This window comes from Heterocephalus glaber, unplaced genomic scaffold (genome assembly GCF_053883595.1).
Source record: "Heterocephalus glaber isolate CG9 unplaced genomic scaffold, H.glaber_assembly_v1.0 deba00001586, whole genome shotgun sequence".
Classification (NCBI taxonomy): Eukaryota; Metazoa; Chordata; class Mammalia; order Rodentia; family Bathyergidae; genus Heterocephalus; species Heterocephalus glaber.
Genome location: NW_028258364.1, coordinates 3,364,292 through 3,386,474, shown reverse-complemented (window position 1 = coordinate 3,386,474; position 22,183 = coordinate 3,364,292). Strand labels below are relative to the sequence as shown.

General features: G+C 35.6%; 2 protein-coding genes across 14 annotated transcripts in view; both read right to left on the bottom strand.

The window, feature by feature from the left end:
- Adad1 (adenosine deaminase domain containing 1) overlaps positions 1–17,886 on the bottom strand; it is a 54,366-nt gene extending 36,480 nt beyond the window's left edge. The window contains exons 1-5 of one of the 3 annotated variants that reach the window (XM_087193261.1): positions 11,976–17,886; positions 11,168–11,347; positions 10,254–10,442; positions 7,890–8,057; positions 2,209–2,277 (exon numbers count right to left, since the gene is read on the bottom strand). In XM_087193261.1, the coding sequence (XP_087049387.1) occupies positions 2,209–2,277; positions 7,890–8,057; positions 10,254–10,442; positions 11,168–11,347; positions 11,976–12,033 (664 nt within the window). In that variant the 5' untranslated portion in view covers positions 12,034–17,886. The other 2 variants (XM_004854994.4, XM_021236458.2) reach the window with 2 other exon arrangements.
- A 188-nt stretch (positions 17,887–18,074) lies between these two features.
- The window catches only part of Bltp1 (bridge-like lipid transfer protein family member 1), a 241,252-nt gene continuing 237,143 nt past the window's right edge, over positions 18,075–22,183 (bottom strand). For all 11 annotated transcript variants that reach the window (XM_021236449.2, XM_021236454.2, XM_021236453.2 and 8 more), the window contains 2 exons: positions 21,753–21,918; positions 18,075–18,772 (listed from right to left, as the gene is read on the bottom strand). In XM_021236449.2, coding sequence (XP_021092108.2) covers positions 18,556–18,772; positions 21,753–21,918 — 383 coding nt within the window. In that variant the 3' untranslated portion in view covers positions 18,075–18,555. The remainder of the gene's footprint in view (positions 18,773–21,752; positions 21,919–22,183) is intronic.

Genomic DNA, 22,183 nt, shown 5'->3' with positions numbered 1-22,183 from the left:
GTTTCCCTCTCCAGATGCAAAACTGCTATTATAAGTTTCTTATAGATATTTTGAGAAACAACTTATAAATACATTATTTTAATAAACAAAAATTGGGACATGGTATACACCAGTGTTTGCATTTATTTGGTCTTGAATATGAAAAGAGAGATTAGCACTGTTTCATTCTTTTTAAAGTTTCCACAGATTAAATGTATTATGCATTATATATTTAATCATGTGGTCTATTGTTTGTGTTTTAATATAGAACAAAAGTAATCTGCAAGAATTCTATATGTTGCAAGAAAATGTTTTACTGCACATTGGAAACATCACAAAGAATATTTGGGATTCATTAATATACAAACAGGGCATGGGATTGTAGACGAGTGGTAGAGAGTTTGCCTCATATGTGCAAAGCCCTAGTTCAACCCCCAGGATCCCCCAAAAAAACACAGAAAGAGAAAACTAGCATACCAATATACCTCCTGATCTTAATTTAATATTTAAATAAATAATGAATATTGTGCATGTAATTAAATCAAATAGTTAATAAATCTGTTCTTAATGTGTGTGAAGGACTGAGAAGCAAGTACAATACTGTTTTCCTTATTTGTGTCTACTAATTGCTACTGGAATAAAATTCCATCAAACTATTGGGAATGAAGATGAGAAACAAGTAAGACATATATAATGCCAATTAACACCATTTCTTTGAGTACAAGTTGCTACTTTCATAATGATACTCAGTAACATGAGTCAGGTTACAAGTAACTTGAACCTATATTCAGAGCCAAACTATTATTTTTAGTGAAGACACAGCCCAGTTAGACACAGCAAATGGCAAAGCAGGCAGTGTATGAGACAAAAATTTCCCTCTATAACTTGCCCAACAGACTTCTGTGGGTCCCAAATCTCTTTGTAATACCCAACTCTATTTTAACCCATAAGTTTGAAGGATAATGTTTGTTCTCCTTCTTCTAAACTGGACTCAATTCTTGCACTTTTTAAAAAACTACATACTCTTTCTTCACCAATTATGATCTGTTTTCTTAGGGTAACAGCAATCTATATTATTTGCTAATTCTTGGGATTCAACCTTATTAGTGAGCAAAAATGTCCACAGAGGCTGAATGGTAAGAGATCACTGCTCTATTGATCCCTTGTGGCTTTTCTTTTGGATTCTGTCATTTGAATGTGCTTATTTTCCATGGTCTGGTCCATTAGCTCCATGCAACCATGGAAATGTACAGGGCCTTTTTCTTTGTTTCAGAAAGATAATAGAAGACCAAGGTTGAATAGGCACAAACTTTTCAAATCTTAACCTACAGGCCTGAAAAATGAAAAAAAGAAAGGCTCTTCTTTATTTTACAAATACCCTAAACTTTAATGTCTGAAGTGTTTCTAATACAATGTCAATGTAGAAATTAAGAATAATTTTCTGCATTTCATGAGATTAATAGTTTGACAGGAAAGGGATATGATAACTACCACACAATATTTAATGTGATGAGGTTGTAATAAAATATGAAAGTTGCTATTTGGTGAGAATGTACTGTGTGACAGTCACTGATATAAGTAGTTTACATGTATGAATTCATTTAATCCCCACAACATCTCTATAAGGGACTTTCTGAAATGGTCATTTTACAAATGAGGTAATTAAGGTGCACAGGGAAGCAAGTGGTCCTAGATTACATAACTAGTAATGTGAACTGAAATTTTACCTTTCTTGGGCTTGAGTGATGAATAACTGGCATTTAAAAGAATGTGAATACATTATTTGAAATGAATATGCCCAATAACCACGAAGCACCAGGAAACAAGACCACAAAGAATTCTCATAAAAGCGGTTGAAATTCATGAAAGTTCGTGAAACTGATGAACTATCTTCTTATAAGAAGAAACCTCTTCCTCTAATCTTTCTTTTCCATTCCTTATTTGCCTCATCTTTTAGCAAAGCATAGGGAAAAATTTTTCTCTTTCCAACAATGAAAAGTTTGAATGATAAAATGTCAGTATAAATTTTCATAGTTAAGCATTTTTTTTGAGACAGGGTCTTACTTTGTAGGTTAGGCTGGGCTGGCCTCAAACTCATGGCAATCCTCCTGCCTCAGCCTCCCAAGTGCTGGGATTATAGGCGTGCACCACCACACTCAGCTGCATAATTTAATTATACTTTTAATTGGGTTAATTATCTAAGAAAGAATATTACAAGGACTTTCCTACCATAATGTACTTTTGAAACATATGCTGGTTCAGGTGCAACAACAGGTTCTGCAGGGATAGGAGGAGGACCTGTAAACAACAACAACAAGCATTAAGACACATGAAACTTTATAATACCAAAGAGCTGGTACTTTACTATGATTAACAATAAACCAAGAATGATTATTTTTCTGTGTATTTTTGCCAACTCTAGGTCATCAAACACAGTGTTTTAGTTGGTTTTTGGTCAGGGTCTGGGACAAAACACCCAGCACCCACAACTTAGAGGAGGAGAAGTTTATTTTGGCTCATGGGATTTTTGAGGATTTAGTCCATAGTCAGCTGGCTCCAAGGCAGAATGGTAGAAGGCCAGGGCAGAAGAAATACAGATCAATTAATGGCAGCCATGAAATAGAGAGTAAAGGGGGGGTGCCAGGGAGGGAGATATACCTTCTAAAGGCACACTGCCAATGATACACTTCAAACTAGGACCCATCTCATAATAGCTGAACTCAACAATGGATAAATCCACCCATGAGTATAATGCCCTCATAATCTAATCATCTTCAAAGCACATGAAGGTTTGGGGGCACATTTTAGACATAAAGCATAACATTTCCTGGCCTTGGCCCCCCTAAAACAAATGTCCATCTCATTATCCAAAATATATTTAGTCTGTCTCTAAAGGTCATCAGAGTATAAAACCAGTTCAAGCACTGCTAAAAAGTTTAAGCCCAAAGTCTACTCTGTGACTCTAGCAAACACTTAGCTATGAGTCCTAATAAAAATCTAATAAAAGAAAGTTAAATACTTCCAACATAAACGTTGTAGGGTAAACATTCCCTTTCCAAAAGGGAAGAATAACAGAATAGAAAGGACCAAAACCCTGCAGGGTAAACATTAAATTCTGCAGTCCCAGGTCCAGCACCCAGGCAAGCTGTGGTGAGATGTGAGCTCCATAGGCCCCAGCCCTATTGCTGCCCTCATGGCCTCTTTCTTGAGCTGGCTCTGCCCCAAATCTGCAGCTTTCCTCAGAAAATCGTCTATATCCTTGGGATTTCTAACTTACTGGGTTCTCTGCTACACTTTTAGCTTCACTCTCACATCTTTACACACTGCATTCTCAGGGGAACACTGCCTGGCCTCCCAGGCCTTTTTCTGAAATCTAGGTAGAAGCCTCCCTGAACCCATAACTCTTGCATTCTGTATACCCATAAAGCCAGCAACAACCATATGGATGATGCCAAAGTCTGCCACCAGTGGGAGAAGTAGCTGGGCAACTTCGCGTCAGGGCTGAAGTGGTCTCTCAATGGCTGAACACTGGAAAAAGCTTTCCTAGTCAGCTGTTAATAAACTGGACATCTTGGGGCTTATGCCTCAAAGCAAATATTTACACTTTTGCATCTTTCAGTTTGTGATGGGTGAGTTCTTGCTGAGATGCCTTTAAGTCAGTAATCTTTCCTACTGTCCTGATACAAAGTACTTGGCTTCTTTTTAATACTAATCTTTTTATCAACCATGTTGTCCTTTGCCCCAACTCTGTAGGCACTTCCTTTGGGATGAAACTGTAAACTTTTCATATAAGCTTTTTGCTCCTGATTTTCACTACAGACCTGGCTAAAAGCTGCCAGCAGTATCCATGCCACAGCCTGGATGTTGTACTGCTTTGAAGTTTTCTCTCCCAGATTAATTAGACTACCATGCTTACTCTCAGTCTCCTGAAAAAAACTCAGGACATGAGCAAAATGAAGACAAATTTTCTGCCAGAGTGTAATACACATGGCTTGTAGGCCAACTGCCAATGGAGTCCTGTTTCCTGCTGAAACTTCCTGAGATTGACCTTGACCATTTGCATTTCTGTCAGCATTCTAGTCTTCTAAGCTCAAACCAGAATCTCCAACCAACCTCAGTTGATAGCATCCTATCTCTAGCTGGCATCTCTAAACTGTTCTATGCTCCTCTCATGAACCACTTCCAAAGATATCTGAACTATGTGATCAGGTATAGCCAGAACAAAAATCCCATTTCTCTAGTCACAACTTAAAAGGGGAGTGTTTTTTATTTTAGCTCATGTTTTCAGTCCATGCTCAAATGGCTTTAAGGCAAAAAGACCATGGCACAAGGACCTGGGTGGAGGACAGCCACTAATTCTGTGGCAGCTAGGAAGCGCACAGAGAAGGGAGAAGGATGTTACATACTTCTAGTTCATGCCCCTAATGGCCTACCTTTTCCCACCAGGACCCATCTGTTAACCATACATTCAGCTATGAACTCATCAGAGGATGAATTTAGCATCCGCATGATCTGATCGCCTCCCAACACCTCTAAACACACGAGGTTTTTCAAGGATATTCTAGATCTAAATCTTAACTTTCAGCCCTGATAAAGTCTTCCCTATTTTGGTATTAGTTATGCAAGTACATTCTTCCTAATCTTTTTTTTTTATCAGGGATTGAACTCAGGACTTGTGTTTGCGGGCAGACAGCAGGACCACCCACTGAGCTAAATCCCCAGCCCATTTTTCCTAATCTTATAGTACTATACCGCTTGCTTTGTAAACAATGCAATCTTCTGTAAAGCAGCTAAAATAAAGCCCTCTTTTAGATAAGGTGGAACAATTTTGTACAATAAGTCCCTGACTTACAAATGAGATCTGTTCCAGGACAATTGTTCATGAGTTGAATTCATTTGTAAGCCAACAAAGTGAGCCTTATACAGTATATCTGAGAAAGTTTGCAACTTGAATGTTCATAAGTCAGGGACTTACTATATTTATAATACTGTATAAACATTAAAAGTAATATGCTGTTAAAATTAATGAAAAAAAATTTACTATTTTAAATACTGTTTTCCAAGGGAATGCTTTATTCAAAGTTTTCAATGATTTTAAAAGTCTCATTCCTTGCAAATGCTTTTCAATTCAATCTCCAAAGTAAAAAGAATATGACACTAAATCAGAGGGACAGAAAAGACCAGGAAAACTTAAATGAAGAGGCTTCAGAAGCTAAGACTCCCAACTAAAATAAGGATTTCTCTTAAGAGTTATTCATACAAAGAAAGCAAAAAGAACTACTCTGGACTTAATTTTGAGAAATTAGTTAGATGTACATGATGAGCAAGGAATGAGTAATAATGTAGCCTTAGGACTCATATTTTTAGAAGAAAGATGAGCTTCTAGGCCTTCAAATATTTAGAAAAAAAAGTCAAAGAAAATGTGTATATAACAAAAAAGGAAAAAAGCAAAGAAACCAGGTAACATCAGACAATTAAAGCAATAAATACAAATGTTAAACTTCTCTATTAAAATATTCTTTGATTATATAAAATAAACTAATATTATACTTTATAGAAAAAATTTTTAATCAAAACAAGATAATTAAAGTTATTGGACAAACACACAAATGACCTAAAACAGCACTATTAGTATTAGAAGAAAAGACCAATAGATTTATTTATATATATGTGTAAAATAGGAGAAAAGAACTAATTTTATATTGAATTTAAAAAGGTATATTTTATGACAAAGTGAAACCACTGCATCTGTTGCAGAAATCTCAGAAAGAAATACATGGAGACACAGAATTCAGATAAAATAATAAAATTTCTTCCAGAGCGGGCAGGAACACCAGAAACAGGTCTGGTTAGTATCCAGCCCCCTTTGTTCAGCATTTCCCTTTTTATATCCTTTTTAGCCATTATCTCATCCCTAGTGGTCTTTGATGTGTAAATACAATTCCAGTTCCTATCTACAAGTCACAGACACAAAACAGGCATATATACATTGTAAATTCACCCTGGCATTGTAACTTTGTTAGGTTAATGAAGTTACTGGTTAAAGAGTCAGATAACAGACGGACACCTTAAACAAGGAGTTATGGGAAAAGCAAATCTTAAAAGAACACATTACTTATTTTGCTTCTACACCTACCTTAATATTCAATCTATTAAGTTATCTAAAACTTTTCCCTATCACATCTATACTCTCTGTAGGTCAAATATCATGTAAGAAACAAGTCAAAGTATTATAATAAGATAAAGATAAAATAGAAATTATAGTCCCAACACTTCCAAGAGACAAAATTATACCTGGCCCTAAAATATTAATAATACTGCAAAAATAGTAGTGAGTAGAAAATAACATGAAAATTAGTAAAACACACTAAGTATCTATTAAATCCAAAATACAACAAACCATTGGAAAAGCAATGAGAAAAACTATATATCTGAACTTTTGAGTAGTGGCAAAACGTCACTTGATTATTAAATAATTGCTTTGAAGAGTAACAAAACAAAAATATTTGAAATAAGATTTCAACTAAAGAAAGTACATACAGACTTTAAGTGTTAGGAAAGAAATGAAAATAAAGATGAAGTTAACGGACTAAAAAAAAAAAACAACTCAGGAGTAGAATAAAGTGAAGATTTATACTTAAAAAGAATGAATTTACAGGCACTGCTTAATATCAAATTTAAATATTTTCCTTTAAAAGAAAACTGCCTCAGATTTGAGACATTGTACCTGGAAAATATAATATTGAGTGAAAAAAACTAGACACACAAGTTTAAATACTATATGGTATCCCTCATTTGAGCAAGGCAAAAAACAAACAAAATAAAACATGAATGGAAGGAGACAAGGGTGTGGATCTCTTTCAAATCGGAAGGGGTCCAAGAGATGAAGGACAAGGGCTGAGTGTGAGTGGAAAAGGAAATAAGTAGAATAAAGATATACCATGTCTGGGGACCTAACAACCTCAAAGAATGTAAACATTATCTGCCATAAATATATGCTAAGATTAATTTCTACAAGAATGAAAATGGGGAAGGAAATGGGAATTAAAGGATGAGGACAGAAGCAGGGAGGGAAAGGTATTTTAAAAAAACAGGTTGTATTATGTACACGTACCCCTCTCCATAATGATTGGAAACTACATGTACTGCAAACATATACAAATAAAAAATAATTTTATAGTTTTAAAAAAAGTTACCTTATTTACAGGTAAACCAAAATGTAGTCTAACATGAAATGAATAATGGCAATAATTGGTAATGTATACATTGACATATTCTTCAAATTAATTAATATTTAATAATAGCAGCCATCATTTGGTTTGGTGAAGAACTTCGTATGTATTACTTATTTAATCCTAATGACAGCCATAGGTCACAGTTGTTACTATCATTATCCTCACTTTACAAGTGAAACTTAGGTATAAGGGACAAATACTGTGTCTGCCAGGGTCAATATTTCAGCCTTAGCTACTGGATTCTGGGGTTTACATTCTTAACATTTTTATGGTACCCCTGGTCATTATTTTTTCAAGTAACTGCTATTTACTGAATTTAACACAGGCACATTTTACCAAAATTGCCCACAAATTTAATCCTTAGTATTAAATGGATAGGGTTATATGCTTAATAAGAATTTAATAAATGACAGAAAAAGCACATTTCAAAACTTGAACTTGTTAATAATCTGATAAATTATCAGGCAGTTTAGCAACATGATTTTATCTTTTGATACTGTAATATGCAAGAGCATTTTAACTTCTACTAAATACATCAACAGAGAGAAACTGAAGGAAATTATTCAACTTTTGTAACTTCCACCTTACAGTTGCCAAGTGACTTCATTAATATAAATCAGATGATTTTTTGGAAAATGATACATTTTTCAATACTTTTAAATCAAGAATATTTACCTGATTGTTCTAAAATTCTTGGTTCAGGTTCATCCAATTGTAGAAGCTCATCAAGAGCTAATTTTGCTGCATTGGATCTAGACTCCTTTTTATTTTGTCCCAGTCCAGTCTTATATTGAATACCATCCACCACAGCACAGAAGGCAAAATATGGCCCCATCACGTTACCTTGAAAAAGAACTCAGAATGACTGCTACAATAATTCACAGTATATTCTTGAAAACAATGTCTGTATATAGGAAAACATCCCAGAACAAAAATTCTGGAAAACAAAACACCAATTTTTCTGTAGGTCCGATAGGGTTTGAAACCAAAGCTGGGTGGGGCCTTGATCTACTTCTGAGGATTCAAATAGCTGGATTTGCTCCAGATTCAGGGTACACAATAGAAATAACTTTAGAATACTGCATAAGCCACACATGGGGTAACAGTGAGTTTCTAATATAATGCTCGCCACTCAATCTATTGGACAACCAGAAAGAGATAAAATAAGGAGACTTCTGGTAACATTTCTCTTCCTTAAACTGTAGGATAAATAAAGCTGAATTCCTCCAATCTCTGGATGCCTCTAACACTTACAAATTCCAAAATTTAAGAAATTCCTTTGAAAAACTCATGTACTGATCAGAGACTCACAGTAAACAACTAGTCTACTATACCTTAGGGAAGGTGGAGTGGGAACCCAAAAAGAAAACCAAAATAAAAACAACAATGAAAAGGAATTAAACTGAAAGTCCATTCTTCCAAAATTACTTTCACATTTTTTTTGATAAAAAATGAAACAGAATAATCTCATAAATTTATGGGTTAAAGATTCTCATTTCAGTTTTGCTTGTTGGTACGTGGACTTTAACAGTCTAAATCTCCACACTTTGGTTATGGATAGCTAGCTACAATGTCACGGCACATAAACCCTAACCATCTTATTTTTCAACATACCTCATCTTTGGTTAAAAAAATTTAGCAAAGTTTTATCAAAAATTCCTGTCTCCATCTGGGTACTACTTTCTTCCCATCATCTAAGACATCAGTTTCCTAGATTCCTTCCTTCGTGATGATCTGTGTTCCAATCTAAATTTACTAAGCCAGAGGGCATCTTGTATACTTAACAGAGGACTCAGCTGATTCTTATGTAGGAGATATTACACATATTTGTTGATAAGTATTGGCTTCAGTTTTTATCAGGGTTCTCAAGAATTAACATGATTCTAAATCACACGTAGAACTTGTTAATATTGATATCCTAGTCTCAATACCCTACCTATACAATCATATTTTGAATATAAAATGAATACCATTAATAATCAATGAGGCATATTTTTGAGTAGTTTTTGCTCAGAGTAGAGAAAATTTTCTTTCGCAAATTATTGTCTTTCTTATAATGACCAATAGCTTACATTTTCCAGGGGCATTCTGAGACTAATACAGGAAAATAAACAAATTACTTAGAGATGAAGCCCACCTTTTATATTAAAAAGAGGCCACCTTTTACACAATGATCCTATTTTTTGTCAACTGTTAAATTTATTGGTACTTTATTCAAAGCAACAAACTGAAAGTTGCTATCACTGTGACAATCTTTACTAAAATCAATAGGTCTAAATTTCTCTGCAAAGATACTAGCTTTAAGATCCATACTGGCAAGACAGTATTGGGAAAATTAAAGAAATCAAACTACTTGCAGGTACATATACACACAAAGATTTTTTAAAGACTTTTTTGACCCCTAGCTTTAAACTGTCAATGTCTCTTAAAAGCACTCATTCTTTTATTCCACTTTGCTAAAGTTCTTCCTAATTACTAGCCATAACATGAAGAGATCAAAAGCTGCTTCATACATTTTACTGATCTACATTTTAACAGGCTTCCACAGGTACATGATAAAGGTTGCAAAGTTTAAAGGAGAATGGTAGAAACCGTAACAGACAAGTCTACAAACAGTACCAACTATGTAGGTGCTCTTTTCACATCAAATCCTTGAATTTCAAGGGTCATATTTAATGATATTTTTCCTTAGGCATTATAATCATAGAATACTCTTAAGATCATCATAGTCCAAATACTTAATATCACTAGAAAAGCATGTTTTATGTGCAAGAAGTATTTATACCCCCAAATAATCCAGGAGACTGACTTCAGTTTGGCCAACCACACACAAAAGTTACAATTTGATGACAATAAAACTTTTATATATTTTCAGAGGCTCAAAAGGCCTAATGCAGAAACATAAAAGTTTAAGTACATCTGTCAACCTGGTATTTATCTATTCCTACCAGTCCACGCAATAACCAAAGGTAACATCACTTAAATGTTCTGCTTCTAAAGGAAAAATATTTTCCAGTACTGTCATAGTTTTGTACTTGCCTGTTGTAACAGTTTCCTTAAGGTCAAGCTGAACCCGCTGCTTTTGTGCAAATTGGTGTAAGGCCGACACAGGATTTATCTCTCCACGTTTGTATTTCATTATAAATTCCTTGGATATGTTTTTTGAAGGAAGGGCAGGATTTGAAATAGATGAAAGACTTTTGGAAAGCAATGGTTCTGGAAAATTACCTAAAAAGGTTTACATTGTCAATTTAGTTTAAAAACTGAGCAAAAAGCACTAAATCCTTGAAAATGGAAGATAAACTTAGTCATATGTGTTTTTCTATTGAATAATTTTGGCACACATGATAAGCAGTCTATTACTATATATATCTTTCATCATACTAAGGCTATTTTCCAAAGAAGCAATACTATTATTACATCATTAATGATATTTAAAAAAACCAAGGAATTTTAGCAATGTGAAAGTCTTTACAGATGATGTTACTAAGGCCTAGAATAGAGAAAGACACTGTTGGCACTAAAATCTAGTTTACGGCTCTCATCCACTATTTTATACTGCCACCATACTCAGGGGTCACAAATTGACTGGTGTGATTCAAATTCAATAGAATTTTTAAGTATGTGTCCCTGCTCTGTACTTAATACTACGCTAAATGATGTGTGAAATACAAATTCACATAACTACAGTCCTTTCTCTAAAGCCTCACATCAAAAAGACAAAACACACTTGAAGCCTTCAGCAGTGAAGGTAGTAACAAATTATGTGAGCATGAGTTCTACAGGCCCCCACAGTGTTGGAAGTGAGATCCCCTCCAGGTGTGAAGCAGCCACTGGGAAATGTATATACAGTACACCCGGAAAACATTTAAACCTGGGGCTCAAAAGAACATACTGCCCATCCCAGAATCTTAAAGCACTAAGGCACTACTACAACTGAATAGAAAGCATACCCGTCACTTGTGTGACCTTGAATGTCATATCTGACAGGCTGCCACTTTCAGAGGAACGTCTTGCAGGTGTAGTTACCATCTGGACCACTGGCTGAATGGGCAAGTTCTTTTTCAAAATCTGAGCAAAGCTGGGGACCCTCGACCTCTGAAACCAATCACTGCTGCCAGCAGTTTTCTCACCTACAAATCATAAAATTGGTGGAAAATGAAAACATATACGAAGAATACTCTGGAAAAACAAAAGAAGCCTAAACCCTGATTTTCCATTAATAGCTTTTACACACACATAACTAGAGGGCAAATCCCTCTAATTGATTTCATGATTGCTGTATGAGTTTTAATAAATATTGAACTCTTCTCTCCCAAACTGTACTACAACGAGGCCAAGAAAAGACAGCAGTCTGGGGAAACCCTTAAATCTACTCAGGGATTACGAGAGACATAAGCAGGGTCAAGAAAAAAGAAAAAAAACCCAGCATATGTTGGCTTCTCAAATTCTAGCGCAGCTCCCATTCACTGAGGTCCTCCTTCTCGCCTCTGTCTCTGGTGGACACCGCTGCGGGCGGCCGGGTGTTGGCCAGGGGCAGGCCTAGTCTCAGACAAAGAGCTCACCGGCTGCCGCCATTGCTCACTCGGCGTCAAGTGCTCTCCTCAGGCTGAAACTCAAGGCCCAGGCGCTTCTTTTAAAAGTGGTCCTAAGAGGCCCACCCCCGGCGCCCTCTGTCCAATCACCAACGGTCTCCATGGCGCGCGCCCCGCTACACCCCGCGCCTGCGCCTACGCGGTCACCGCCCACGCAGTGCCTCACCCAGGGCTGAGACGCTCAATTTGATGCAAGTTCGAGGCCTCTGTGATGTTGTTGGCATTCGCTGAGCAACAGGCTTTGGGCAGATGGGCAGTCTTGCTAGCTGGAGAAGTGTAGTAAAACCACTGAGTTGGGCCTCTGAACTGCTTGACCGTGCCTCCAGCCATCTTCACAGAGCAGCATAAGGATGGTTATCTGCCCCACAGTTGTCTGTACAGCATCCTTACTCAGGTGTTTGGAGTTACCTCAGGTACCTGTGTGACAGGAGTTTCAAGCACACCCTTCACTTTATCCCCGAATTACAACCAAAGTAAATCCCCTGGGCAGGACCTGTCCTTAGTAACCTTCCTGTGAAAACACCAGAGATTTGCAAAAGCATGGCTCCAGGAGCCAAAGGAATCATTCAAGAACACATGTTGGGCACTGAGAGCAAATGACCCTAATATCTGGGTGACAAATCCAATGTGGCTGTTTTTAATTCTTCGCTTTCATAAAAATTGAAAGAGGACCTAATCGAAAGGTTACTTAAAAGATTGCTTAAAATATTTTTAATAGTAAATCACTGACCAAGTTTTACTGTGTAACCAGGAAGGAATTCAGAGAATTTAGTGACGTTGTAACAAAATTTCACTGACCATCTACTTTTTTATATGGATACAGTTTCCTAAGAGTTAAATCTTATTTTTAAAAAAGAAGGAAAGGAAAAGGCAAGAATTGATGGCTCATTGTTAAAATGGCAAAAGGTTAATCCATCCATAAATACGTGAAATTGAAGGAAAAACAGACCCATCCCTCTCATTAAGCAACGCATTTTAATAAGTATTTTTCTTTAGTGATTTTCAAGATGTTTTGATTGTATTGTAATCAAGTTCCCATTAATAATTATAATGATAATTCAGTCTACATCTTTTTCTTAGCATTTAGAGCCTTTTGATTATAGGAAATTAAAAAATTTAAATATTGCGAAGGTATATAAAAAGTAAAACTTTAGTACAAAATGTAATTTCATTAGGATCAAAGGGAGAAAAAGAATGGAACTAGAGGCTCAAGGACTAAAAGGAGTGAGGAAAAACTTGTTTCAAACTATAATCGACCTATGGGATCACAAGTATAGCTGCTTAGGTCATATTGATCCAATAGGGAAGTAGGTAAGGTAGCAAGGGTACACATGGAAAAACCAAAGGCATTTTGGAAAGGGATGGGTTCATACGCTCTGGTCACCCACCTGGGTGACTGATGTCTAGCTGGACTTTACTGGACCAGTTGATACCAATTATAGTATAATCTAAAGTTATTGCTTAACCCTCAAGGAGGAATGTAGGCCTGGTAATTCATCTTTATCTTGAGGCCTGGTCTTCTTCAGATGTGCTTCCAGCCACAGTTCTGATGTCTTTATTCTTTGTGCCAACTTCCTTGAGAGCCCAGTCCCTCTCTGACTATATATTAATGTCTGTCTAATTTAGCTGCCTATAATAATTGTGGCATGGGCATTGGTATTGCCTGATAGGGCCCAAAGATCTTCAAGGCTCTCATTCCTTTTTGTTTGTTTGGCTATTTCAAAAAACCTGCCTTCAGGTTCAGATATTCATTCTTCTGCATCAGCTTATCTGTTATTGAGGCTTTCAAATTTTTGTGACTCACTGAACTCTTACCCACATTGTATCCACATTATGACTTTGCTGTATAAATTACCCCTGATAAAGGGGCTCGGTAGCAACCCATTTCTGGAACCCCTCCTGTCTCTCAGGAGATATCTCTCAATAAACTTTTCTACCCTATTTTATGGGGTATAATCCAATATAATCATTCATTTTTCTGTTTGAATTATCCAACTTCCATCATTGGGAGATCTTTCACCATCAGGAAGCTGCTCTGTCCTTTTGAAATGCTCTTTTTTGAAAAAAGGATTTCTTTATTTTCTGATACTATAAGACACTTGCATTTCCCCTTTCTTAGACCTAAAATTGGCCAAGAAGCTGTGGTTATCTTAACTGAAGAACAGGATTTAAATACTAAGATCTGGACACTGGGTGTTTTTACTTCTTGTACCCCTGTCTAAAGGACAGCTAGGAAAGTGTTGTGTATATTAACTCATATATACAGATTAATTTCTATTTCTATCTTTCTTTCTATCTACATAAAAATGAGTTTGTACTTATCCCTCTGATTGTAATCCAATGCCATAGCATTTATTTAGCTTTCTTAACTGCTTGTGTTTTTTTTGACAATGAGAAATCTGGCAATATCTAAAAATTTATTTTTTAGAGTATATAGTAGCTGCAGATTTGTTAATCTATACCAATATAAGAAAAAGATTTACTAATGGTTTTTTTGTCTTTAGTCATAAGATTGAGTCAAAACACTCTTCCCAAGTCACTTCAGTTACAGTTCTGTGTACAATAGTCGAGTAAAAGATCTTCCTGGATTTTTGGTTAGGGTAGTGTTTTAATTCAGGCTCAGCTATGCACTGATTCAGCCAATCATTAATTTGCCCAGTAATTTATTGAGTATTATGTGCCACTGTTCTAGGCCTTAGGGATATACAACCATGAAAAAAAAAAAAGTCCTGTCCTTCATGGAACTTACATTGCAGTGTGAGAAACAGACAATGAAAAAGTAAGTAACATTTTGTGGTACCTTAGGAAGAACTGCTATAAAGAAAAGAGCAGAAAAGGGGGATGTATAATATTTATAGGTAAGAAAGAGGATATTTCAGATAGGATTCTGAAAGCTGAGAAGGCTTCTGCTAAAGACGTGGAAAAAGCTAAACTTGGTTGAATTACCTGGCCCTCAGTGCCTCAGTTTCTTTATCTGCAAAGTGAGCATGTTATCCACTGCTGATAGTTCACTGGGAGGAATATACTAATTGATAGTTATAAACAGTAGTACTAACAGTAGTATAAACAGTATTTTACTCAATAAATGCTTGGATAACTTATTTCCTTTCACATATAAATAAGCACTGGTACTAAAGTTGTTAAAGTAACCTTTAAATGTTTGCCACAGAATTTGACATAACAAACTTCCATGACAGAAGTTGAAGAAAATTTGGATAGTTGTAGAATCATTTCTGCAGGTAATTACAAGAAAGCTGTTAGAAGATGTACTTCTTGAGACATTCATTCCATATTAGTTTTTTCTTAGTGTCTCAGATGATTAGGGCTTTTTTCTCAGTGGGATAATCTATCAAGAAGTGTGAAGGGGAGAACTGTGAAGAGATTTTAATTTGAAAGCTTTAAAGTTAGCCTGCCCCAAATTCATGGATGTTGGCAGAAGAATGAGATCTCTGTGTCAGAGACAAAGGAATTTCTTATTCATAGATGGGCATCAGCATGTTTATACCCCCAAATCTCATGGAGGCAGCACTCAGATTCTACATGAATACAGTATTCTACATGAACACTGTGCACACACTGGATTGTGTTACCGAACACAGGTTAGAGAACTCTTTATCTTCTATAATAGAGGGAGACACTGTATGTTCTAGTAGGGAAATTTGCCTGTGGAGGGGAGATACAATGGTATTTTCAGATTGTCAGCTACACAAATATCCTTGAAAATATAGTCCTGAAAAAAGGGCAGTTAAGTGTTTCGCTTGCAAGATTGGCAGAAATTTAGACCCATGGAGAATATCCTCTAACATCATCTTTGTTTCTGAGAGAGATGAATATTAACGGGCATGCATATTGTTGCTATGCATACTGTTGCTATGCATACTCTGCCACTAATTTAGAGGGACTAAGAGAGTCATACATGCTTCTGCCTGCTTCCACTGTACAGCCACAACCCTAGTTCTCTCTAATGAATAGAACCAGTCATTGTAGCCAACAACTTTTTTTGGGGGGTACCGGGGATCGAACTTGGGACCTGGTGCTTGCGAGGCAGGCGGCGGAACCACTAAGCTAAATCCCTGGGCTATCCAACAACTTTTAACAGTGTAACCAGCTGACATCTGCAAACCCAAATGAGTATGGTAGGCTCAAATTCTAATTTAATGGGACAACTGTTTCCCTGGTGGAAACAACCCTAGCTGAATACTAAGAGTCCTAGACTGCAGAACTGGACAGAAAGAATACAAGGTAGGATGGAAAATGGTAAATGTTTAAATTTTAAAAATTAATTCAGTAAAAAGCATTGCCATTAATCCTCAAAATAATCCCCCTTGCTTTGAACACACTTATCCTGTCATCCTTGTCACTTTCTGAAGCAGTTCTGAAGTTCTTTTTTGCGTCTGTAGTTGCGCCATCAAGGCTACCTCAATGTCCTGAATGGATTTATTACCTTTACTTTTCATGGTCATTTTGACTTTGGCAAAGAGGCAGAAATCACACAGTGCCAGATCTGGTGAACAAGGTAAATGAGGACATCCAGAATGTTCTACAAGCTTGTTGGGTGGGACTCAACAGCTGCATTCATCACATTTTTTATCATACCTTGTAAAGATACAAAAGAGGACTTTTAGAGCTGCCTTAGAAAGTGGCAAGAGTAATTGGGTGTGATTGAAGCAAGGAGTATTTGGAGGTGGACTAGTGGCAATGTGTCTTTTAGTGCAGTAAGTTAAAAAATATTTTTTTACATGTTGCAGTACATAATGATTACATTCCTCATAAGGTGTTGGTATATGTACATAACACATATTTATTCTTTTATTTATCCCCTTTCCCTTCTTTCCATCCCCCTGCCTTCATCTCTTGGTCCCTCTTTTGCAAAAGTAAATTTTTAAAATTTAAGCATTCTCTATATATTTTGATCATACTTACCATTTCACTTGGTGATATGACGATCTGATCAGCCAATCTGTATTTATTCTTAGAGTCCAAACTTTGTTATAATTTTGTTATAACTTGTAAAGCCATTCCTCAAATGTAGACACAGAGGTACATCTAACAATCCGGGTGTACCTGGAATTACTACTGACAATACTTTCATTTTGGTGCTTGTTAACAGCACCAAAAATACTTTCTAACATTGGCTGGTTTTGCGAGAATTCTCCTAAGTGTTTGCTGCCATGTCACTGAGCAAGCTTTGTGAACTGGAGTGGAAAGCCTTTTCTGCCCTTGAGTTGCTAGATTCTGACCTAAACAGGCAAAACATATGAAACACATAAAAGAAAACCTTATTGAGTATTGCTCAATTGAGGATGATGTAGCCATCCATCAGTTTTATCTAGGGATACTCTATGTATTAGGTTCCAAAAGTAAAAACAAGAGAGGTTCTAACAGACATAAGGGAGATGGGTTAAGGGCATGTAGTTCTCAGTGTGCAGAAGGCACACGTATTCTGGGCATGGCAACAATCTTCCCAGGAGCCGACCCAATTGATTTTAGGGATAAGTTGGAAGAGGATTCAGAGCTCAGGGAAATGACAAAATACTATGGGATAAAGAAAACAAAATTAGGTCTCCATCTAGAGTTTTAGTTGTGTTAAGCCATGTGATGTTAAAATAGCAAACCTTATTTCTCTTATTTACACTTACTAGACTTATGCCCTTGACTAAGAATCTTGGCTTTTCTGGAGGGCTTTGGTTGTTTAATATGCCAGAGGTAACAGTGCCTTATTGATCTAAGGTTTGTACCAGAGCTTTCTTGAGGTGTTTTCTAGCTCTAGATTCTTCATTTCTACTGTTTCTCCATTCTTTAAAGTGTACTGACTTGGATAAGTTTCCAACTGGAGTTGCTATTAATATTATAGCTATATATGAATTATTATTTTATTTGTTTTGGTGCTAGGGATTTAATGATTATTTTAGATCTTTCTGTTCCTTTAAATTTTTTTTAATATATGTATACATGTACATTATATATATATACACAACAAATATATAACATTTATACATTATATATAATCTGAATATACACAAAAGAATAAAATGTAGAAATAAAAACAAAGAGCTGTGTATTTACTACTAGAGCATTTCTGAAGCCTCCGATATGCTTTTCCTTGATTATATACTCCTGAGCTATGTTTTCATACGTATTACAAGCATTTTTATGTATTTAAAATTTTATAATAATCATCTACGAAAACCTGTGACAACTGTTTAATGTGATAATTATAAAGCAAATTATCAAAGGATAAGAAGAGCCCAAAACAACTACGGACTGAAACTATTATCGTGACTTTATTACAATAGTTACAAACAATATTTTAGTGGTATATCACAATTACTCTAACTATATACAAATGGGTATTTTTACAAGACTACATTAAAAAAAGAAAAAGCAATAACCCTCATCACATTATCAATATTTTTTCTAAAAGTTATAGCCCATAACAAAAAATTCAGTTATTCTACAAATATTTTAAAGATGTAGGAATTATACAGCACGTAATACAATTATAGACCCTAATGAAATTGCTATATTTAATCTAGATTTCCAAAAATTTACATTACCATGCAATACTTCACTGTACACAAAATGGTGGAACTAGAATAAACAGGTTAACTCACAAACTTTTAATATAACGGCCACAAAATTAGAATTATTTTAAAGTCATATTTAAAATTATACTTAAAAAACACTCCAGTGTAATAAAACTTAATGGACACAATCATAATTTGTTCACAGGTTAAGTTACTTTTTTAGTGTTCCTCTTTGTCTTTCCCTTTCTTCTCCTTTTCATCCTGTAGTGCAGTACCAAGCTTTTTGATAAGAACTGACAGAACCTTGTCCAGTGGGTCCATCACTCCTCTCTGAAGCCATTTAGGAATAGTAGTCCTGGCATGGTGAAAGCCCAATTTTTGAAGAATATAATCAACGCCTACTGGATCAATCTTTCTTCCAGTCCAAGAAATTAATCTAAAATAATAAATGATAATTGTTAAGGAGTTTAATGCCCTAGCACAGTCTTGAAGGTAGGTCTACAAACATCACTGAGCTTCCATAATATACTCAACAAAATATTTCACCAGGGGCTTTTTAATAATTGAGCCTTTAATTCCTGGACCTGGTATAATGATCATATTCAAAATAACAATATACTCATCTATATGACTGTAAGTATCCTTGACAGCTTGTATTTAGCAATGGTGTTTATACAATTTCATTCTACTTTTAGGCCTGTCACCTTAAAACATGTGCCATCATGGGGGAGGGGGCTAAAATTTACTGACTTCTATGTGCCAAACTTGTTTGAAAGGAGAATATTTTCTCCTTGTTCTTGCTATTTCCTTCCATATGGAGGGGAAGGTACTAGTGAAACACTCGTGGTCTTCCTATGCTCTAGTACTGATGATCTATGACTGGCAAAGTTAACAGATTAACTGAGTAGTACAGTTCAGTTCCCATCTTCCTACTTTCTCTTGGGAGCCACTCCTTTTGGTCTATTGCTTCATGCCACAGGTTTTTCAAATGCAGGTTTCAAGGCATTCAGTGCTGTCTGTGGCTAGGTGAGTCACAGCACTACTGACTGTACATCTTCAGCTCTCCATCATTCCCTTGAGCTCTCCATCATTGATGCCCTGCAGATTAAGTCTAAATGTAGACTGTGTAGTAAAAAGCTATTGCTACCAGACATCCAAACCACACTCTCTGTTATCAGCTTCACCAGCACTGTAAGTGAGCTTTATATTTCCAGCTTCCTCTCTCCCTCTATCTCAATTGGTCCAGAAATCAGGTAGAGAGGTAGTAAGCACTGATATCCTGAAATTCAAACTGTAATAAGCATTTTGCATTAATGAACTCATTTAACCAGTACAAGGTAGGTAATCTGTTTTCAAAAATTTTCACATGAGGCACAGAGAGAGTTTGGGTCTTCTGGCCTAGATCATTTTCAACTAGTATGCAAGAAACCTGAGCTTAGAACTAGAGCTATTAAATATGTTCTCTACCACTATATAATATTACTTAATTAGTTATTAGCTTGCTAAAAATGAATATAGTAACTTTTTATTCATTTGAATTTGAATGCAGTTTAAATATACTATAAAAGATATATAGTCAATTCCATTATAATTATTCAGATTTACAAATACAAAACAAATTTTCCAAAGTTTTCTGCATTAGGACCTCTACAAATTTTAATATTGTTCCTGGGTAATGACAAATGGTCTCTTGATCTGGTTACAATAAATCTGAGTACATATTACTTACTTTTTTAGGAAACTGTATCAGTATTGTATGTTTGCAACACACAGTAATTACATTCATCTCAGGGAACTGGTGAATATATATGTATCACATCTTGATCCTTTTTACTCCCCTACTCATCCCCTCCCCAGACCTTCCCATCTCCATAGAGTTTACCATGCTATCTCCTATCATCTCTCTTTTATTTTGTTCTATATTGATATTTTGGGCCTTTCATATCTTAGAGAAATCACATCATATTTACCCTTCTGTGTCTGATTTTCTTTTCATACTATTAGGATCTCAAGATTCATCTATTTTCCTACAAATGACTCAAGTTTCTCTTTCCTTATGACAGTAATATTCCATTGTGTATGTATATGTCACATTTTTTTTATCCACTCATTTGCTGATGGACATATAGGCTGCTTTCAAGATTTAGCTATTATGGGTGGTGGTACTATAAACATAGGTATGCACAAATCACTGTAATACGATGACTTTAATTCTTTTAGGAAGATACCTAGAAGAGGTATAGCTGGGTCAGATGGAATTTCTAATTTTAGTTTTTTTGAAGTAATCTCTATACTGATTTCCACAGTGGTTATACTAGCTTACATTCCCAGCAACAATGTAAAAGTGTTCCTTTTTCCCCACAACCAGCAGGTGTTGTTTTTTGAGTCCTTGATGATAGCTACTGTTACTGGAATAAGGTGGAATTTCAGTGTTGTTTTGATACAGAGTCACCACTTTCTGCTTATGTAAGAGTCTATGGTATAATGGAGACTTGGTTATCTTGGAATTATTGTGGCATAAATATCTCTGAATAACTTTATCTAAATCTATATGATTGTGCAGAATGCTGTGCTAGGGAATTATATATATAATACACACACACACACACACATACAAAAACCTTGGATTTTGAGTAACTTGTTCTGAGAGTTTTTGCAAGATGAGCAAACATTTCTAATAAATTTTAACTTGATAAATGAGCAATGTCTTGCATTATGAGTAGTATGTGACACCAAACATGACATGATCACAACTGAGTCAATGGTTTTTTTCTCTCTCTCTCTCTCACTGCAAGACTTGAAATTGTGACATGAAAATAAGTTGATATAATTGGGATCATGACTGTAGTAGAAAATGACTTAATAAAGGTATCTGTATCTGACAGCATTAACATTTTTTACATGCTTATTCAAAAAGAAGGGCACTGTGACATTGTATGTTCTATTACATTGTTATAATATAGATCCAATAAGACATTGTTGTTAACTTCTGCTGCATCTTTTCACTGAATCTACCTGAAACACCTGAAAATAACATCTTGGTGTCAAGTGAGAAAAATAATACTGTGAAAGGAGAGTAAGCCTCACATTAACTGATAAGAATGTGACAGTTCTGAACTATTCTCAGTGTTTGTCTCCCTTTTACTTCTCCCAGGTGAACTTACAAAAGTAAGAAGCAGGTGCAGAAATAGCAGTCAGAAGCTGAAGGGGTTACAGATGACTAACTTTTAAATATATTTTTTTGGTAATCATATTTAACCTATGTTATTCATAACCCTTTGCTCATAATATTCCCTTAGGACAATGGTGGTGAACCTATAGCACATGTGCTGCAGACAGCTGTTTGTTATCATTAAAGCTCTAAAAGGTTTGTCATCACTGTCTTAGGATATGTAAAATATGTATACTCAACTTACCTAAGAGTGGGTTCTAGATGCCATGTGTTGCACATAAAATCTCTCCAGTCCACAGTAGTATAAGTGATGCCATCTTCTCTGTCTTTATCAGAAGAACTGTCATCATGTATAATAATTGGACTTTTCTGTCCTGGTCGAGTAGATAAAATTCGTGGTGGAAAAATGGCTATAATAAAAATGATAAATTACTATTATAAATATATCTTATAAAATTTTTAAAAATCACCGTAAGAACAGAGTAATTGGTTCCATCTCTCATTTTATCTATACCCTTGCCAAAGCTTCATTTAGTTACAATCCTTAAAAGGTAATATTTAAAAATAAGTGATAAATAAGTGGCAGTTGTTAGTATTTCTTGGAGAAAAATGATGTCAACACTAATAGTAAAGAAAGCTGATATTAAAAAAGAATGCTGAGATGATTTATTTGAT